The sequence below is a fragment of the Salvelinus namaycush genome, chromosome 21, assembly GCF_016432855.1.
Source record: "Salvelinus namaycush isolate Seneca chromosome 21, SaNama_1.0, whole genome shotgun sequence".
Lineage (NCBI taxonomy): Eukaryota > Metazoa > Chordata > Actinopteri > Salmoniformes > Salmonidae > Salvelinus > Salvelinus namaycush.
Window position 1 is genome coordinate 56,141,600 of NC_052327.1, and position 5,465 is coordinate 56,147,064.

Consider the following 5,465-nt stretch of genomic DNA (forward strand, 5'->3'; position numbering starts at 1 on the left):
TCTCGACCAATCCATTTTGAGGAGTTTTATCTTGGTATAAATCACAGAGGTGAGGCATCCTCTAATGGACTCACTGTCATCCCCTTCTTCATGACCACGACCTTCTACCTCTGAATCACACACACACACACACACGCAGGCACACACACGCACAAACACACGCACACACACACACACACACACACACACGCATAAACAGACGCACGCAGGCACACACACGCACACGCGCCTGCATACACACACACACGCGCGCGCGCGCACGCAACACGCACGCACACACATACACACACACGCATACACACTCATACACACACCAGACAATCATACGATTACACATACAGCACCGAGGCAGAACTGAGCAATTTCCGCTAGATGGGCCAGCTGCAAAGTCTAAATTGACTATATCATAAAAAGTCCTGAAAACACAAATGTGCTTTTTGGTCTTAATTTAAAAGGTTATGTTTAGGCATCAGCGTTAGGAGTGTAGTTAAAGTTAGAGTTACTTTTAAAATGGTATGATTTTGTGGTTTTGCCAGCTGGTGACAAACTCTGCAGAGATTCAAAACACAAATAAATGACATGAATATGGGAATGTATGTTTTTGATTGGCTGAAAACCGGCCACTTTCTGGAGGAACATCTGAATTGTAGGAACATCTGAAATGGAGGAACATAAGATTTTTTTAGTGATTTTTTAGTGAGTGTGCTGGACTAAACAATTGGACTAAAGGAGTTACTGTATATTTTCTTCAACCGAGGATTTGGATTCCAGTCTACCGTTGGATTCTGGAGTCTACAGTTGGATTCCAGTCTACCGTTGGATTCTAGAATCTACAGTTGGATTCTACAGTCTAGAGTTGGATTCTACAGTCTACAGTTGGATTCCAGTCTACCGTTGGATTCTACAGTCTAGTGTTGGATTCTACAGTCTACAGTTGGATTCTACAGTCTACAGTTGGATTCTACAGTCTACCGTTGGATTCTACAGTCTACAGTTGGATTCTACAGTCTAGTGTTGGATTCTACAGTCTACAGTTGGATTCTACAGTCTACAGTTGGATTCTACAGTCTACAGTTGGATTCTACAGTCTACAGTTGGATTCTACAGTCTACAGTTGGATTCTACAGTCTACAGTTGGATTCTAGTCTACAGTTGGATTCTACAGTCTACAGTTGGATTCTACAGTCTACAGTTGGATTCTACAGTCTAGTGTTCGATTCTACAGTCTACAGTTGGATTCTAAAGGATTTGTGAAGTCAGTTGCATTAAATTATTTTGACTTTATAGGCCGGCATTCAGGGAATTCAGACCCACTGTAGAGGAAGAGGAAGCATCTTTGTCTTGTTTTTTTGTGCGGCGGCCTCTGTAGTAGTGGCTGTGGCTTCTGCCACGCATGGGAATAATACCGTGAGTTCAGGAACAGGAGAATCAGAAGCTCCCAGAGTTTATCTGTGATCCAGTCATCAACGCGCCCACCATTACAAAAACAACGCTATAGATATAGAGACAGAGTTTATTTCACTTGCTTTGCCAATGTATATTTCCCATGCAAATAAAGCCCCATTGAATTGAATAGAGAGAGAGAGAGAGAGAGAGAGAGAGAGAGAGAGAGAGAGAGAGAGAAAGGGAGAGAGAGAGAGAGAGAGTGAGATCCAGGGGTGTTCTCTTCCCTCCCTCTCTGCAGTACTGGACATCCTCGTCGTGATATTCTATAGACACCCAAATATTCTAAAGTCATTAACGACTGGATGAAGCCCCCAGGCAACTAGCAGTCCTGTCCAATCCGCCAGTCCAATATTTGCTTGCGTTGCATTTAGTGGTTCATTGGTGGAAGAGAGGAGCATTGCTGGTGGCAGGACAGAGAGGTGCTTCTCTGGCCTGGCAGCCTCCCTGGAAGCATAGCAGTCTCCCTGGTGGCGTAGCAGTCTCCCTGGTGGCGTAGCAGTCTCCCTGGAAGCATAGCAGCATCCCTGGAAGCATAGCAGCCTCCCTGGAAGCATAGCAGCATCCCTGGAAGCATAGCAGCATCCCTGGAAGGATAGCAGCATCCCTGGAGGCATAGCAGCATCCCTGGAAGCATAGCAGCATCCCTGGAAGCATAGCAGCATCCCTGGAAGCATAGCAGCATCCCTGGAAGCATAGCAGCCTCCCTGGAAGCATAGCAGCATCCCTGGAAGCATAGCAGCCTCCCTGGAAGCATAGCAGCCTCCCTGGAAGCATAGCAGCATCCCTGGGTGGGGGAAGAGGAGAGGAGCACTATTAGTAGTAGATCCTTGTTCTCAGGACGATAGCTCAGAGCGTCTTGATTGGTAGGCTTAGAGAGGATCCTTCTTCTGTGGTGGTCTCATGGTGACATTATACCTGAATCGGATGCCTGTCTGTGTGGGTCTAGCTGGGGAGCTACCTGACTACGGAGCCTTGCTGGGGCTCAGATAGAGCTGGAGAGAAGGGTGAGTAAACTCTGGGACTGGGGCTCAGATAGAGCTGGAGAGAAGGGTGAGTAAACTCTGGGACTGGGGCTCAGATAGAGCTGGAGAGAAGGGTGAGTAAACTCTGGGACTGGGGCTCAGATAGAGCTGGAGAGAAGGGTGAGTAAACTCTGGGACTGGGGCTCAGATAGAGCTGGAGAGAAGGGTGAGTAAACTCTGGGATTGGGGCTCAGATAGAGCTGGAGAGAAGGGTGAGTAAACTCTGGGACTCGGGCTCAGATAGAGCTGGAGAGAAGGGTGAGTAAACTCTGGGACTGGGGCTCAGATAGAGCTGGAGAGAAGGGTGAGTAAACTCTGGGACTGGGGCTGCATGAGGTTGACAGCTCTCTGGACTGTATTGCTACTACTAACCCTCATCTTTCATGTAGACCAGCTACAGCATTGTAGAATTAAATCAATTTAGATTTGTAAAAAGTTAGACTGTTCCAACATTGGTGGGCATTTTAATTTGGACCTGTATACGAACAGTACACAAGAAAGAACAGACATGTCAATGTATTATATAATGTTCAACACGGACAACATTGTCAATAAATCAATGCATAATGACGCCCTCTGATTAGAATTCACATAACAACTCAATGTGTTAATGAGAATTGCCCAATAATGTTGTATATTAACCTACTGTTCACTGGTGTATTACACCCCCCCGGCAGCCCCCGTTGGGACCCTGGAGGTCACCCCCATAGAATTAGGAATTAGAATACTAGAAGGGACATGAACCTTCTTATGATGGGATAAAAGGTCAGACATTTTGGTCAGGGAGTTGGTCAACCATGATTTGCCAGGGCTGTGATAAGATATTGTGTAAAACAATGAATGTGAAGAATTTTCCTGCATTGTATGTTTGTTAGCTAGCTAGTCAGTCAGATTTAAAGGAATGATCCCATACAATTTTTCAAATTAACTGCCAATATGTTAACATTCCATTCAAACAGTCAATACACTGGCTCTAATCTGTAGATGATAGGATTTAGACAAGTTGTTAACGCAACAATTACTAATATTGTATCATATACTGGCTCCTGAGTGGTGCAGCGGTCAAAGGCACTTCATCTCAGTGCTAGAGGCGTCACTACAGACCCTGGTTCGATCCCAGACTGGCTCAGCGTTTGGCCAGGGTAGGCCGTCATTGTAAATAAGAATTTGTTCTTAGCTCACTTGCCTAGTTAAATAAAGGTTAAATTAAATATTGTATCAATATAATAGCACTCTCAGCTTTATAATATTACATGTTTTACATTTATGGTCTGTTTACATATACTACATGGCCAAAAGTATCTGGACACCTGCTCATTGAATATCTTATTCCTAAATCTATTACAGTCTCCACTCTTCTGGGAAGGCTTTCCACTAGATGTTTGAACATTGCTGCGGGGACTTGCTTCCATTCAGCCACAAGAGCATTAGTGAGGTCGGGCACTGATGTTGGTTCCTGTTCATCTCAAAGGTGTTCGATGGGGTTAAGGTCAGGGCTCTGTGCAGGCCAGTCAAGTTTCTCCACACCGAACTCGTCAAACCATTTCTGTATGGACCTTGCTTTGTGCACTGGGGCATTGTCATACTGAAACAGGAAAGAGCCTTCCCCAAACTGTTGCTACAAAGTTGGAAGCACAGAATCATCTAGAATGTCATTGTATGCTGTAGCGTTAAGATTTCCCTTCACTGGAACTAAGGGGCCCGAACCATGAAAAACATCCCCAGACCATTATTCCTTCTCCACCAAACGTTACAGTTTGCACTATGCATTGGGGAAGGTAGTGTTCTCCTGGCATCCGCCAATCCCAGATTCGTCCATCAGACTGACAGATGGTGAAACGTGATTCATCACTCCAGAGAATTCGTTTCCACTGCCCCAGAGTCTAATGGCGGCAAGCTTTACACCACTCCAGCCGACACTTGGGAAGGCGCATGGTGATCTAGGCTTGTGTGTGGCTCCTCTGCCATGGAAACCCATTTAATGAAGCTCCCGACGAACAGATCTTGAGCTGACGTTGCTTCTAGAGGCAGTTTGGAACTCGGTAAATAATGTTCTAACCGAGGACAGACAAATTTTATGTGCTATGCGCTTCAGCACTTGGCGGTCCCGTTCTGAGCTTGTATGGCCCACCACTTCGCAGCTGAGCCGTTGTTGCTCCTAGACGTTTCCACGTCATGATGACAGCACTTACAGTTGACCTGGGCAGCTCTAGCAGGGCAGAAATTTGACAAACTACTTGTTGAAAAGGTGGCATCCTATGACAGTGCCACATTGAAAGTCACCAAGCTCTTCAGTAAGGCCATTCTACTGCCAATGTTTGTCTATGGATATTGCATGGCTTTGTGCTCAATTTTATACACCTGTCTGCAACGGGTGTGGCTGAAATAGCCGAAGTAACTAATCTGAAGGGGTGTATTTTAGAGGCTAATTATACTGAAAATTGGTATAAAAGCTTTTTACATTTTTCACATTTAAAATGTGTCCTTCAGCAGATGCTCTTATCCAGAGCGACTTAGTTAGTGTATTCATCTTATGATATCTAGGTGGGACAACCACATATTACAGATATGAAAGTACATTTTCTTCAATAAGGTAGCTGTCAGTCAGAGCTAAAAGGGGGAGGGGCGATCAGTTATTTATATTATTTTTATATTTATGATTATGTGACTATTTTATGTTGACAATAATTCTATTACATATAATTCTCAGACTGCCGTAAGCTACTGCTGCTATTACCACTTCCCCTGCTGCTGCTATTGTGAAGTCTCTGAAAATAAAATAGCTTTTTTCTGCCTGGTGCTCCAGGCTTTATCCTTCAGAACCTGAAGTTCGATTGATCCTGAAGCAGCAGAAAAACTTGTTTGAAGGAAAAGCACAATTATCCTTAAATGTCACCCTGTTTCCTGTGTAGTGCATTACCCCATAGGGGCGTCACAATCACATTACCCCATAGGGGCGTCACAATCACATTACCCCATAGGGGCGTCACAATCACA

General features: G+C 44.8%; 1 protein-coding gene across 1 annotated transcript in view; it reads right to left on the minus strand.

Moving 5' to 3' along the window:
- The window catches only part of LOC120065993 (potassium voltage-gated channel subfamily C member 1-like), a 40,577-nt gene extending 40,485 nt beyond the window's left edge, over positions 1 to 92 (minus strand). The window contains exon 1 of the mRNA XM_039017033.1: positions 75 to 92. Coding sequence (XP_038872961.1) covers positions 75 to 92 — 18 coding nt within the window. The remainder of the gene's footprint in view (positions 1 to 74) is intronic.
- Between the last annotated feature and the right edge of the window lie 5,373 nt (positions 93 to 5,465).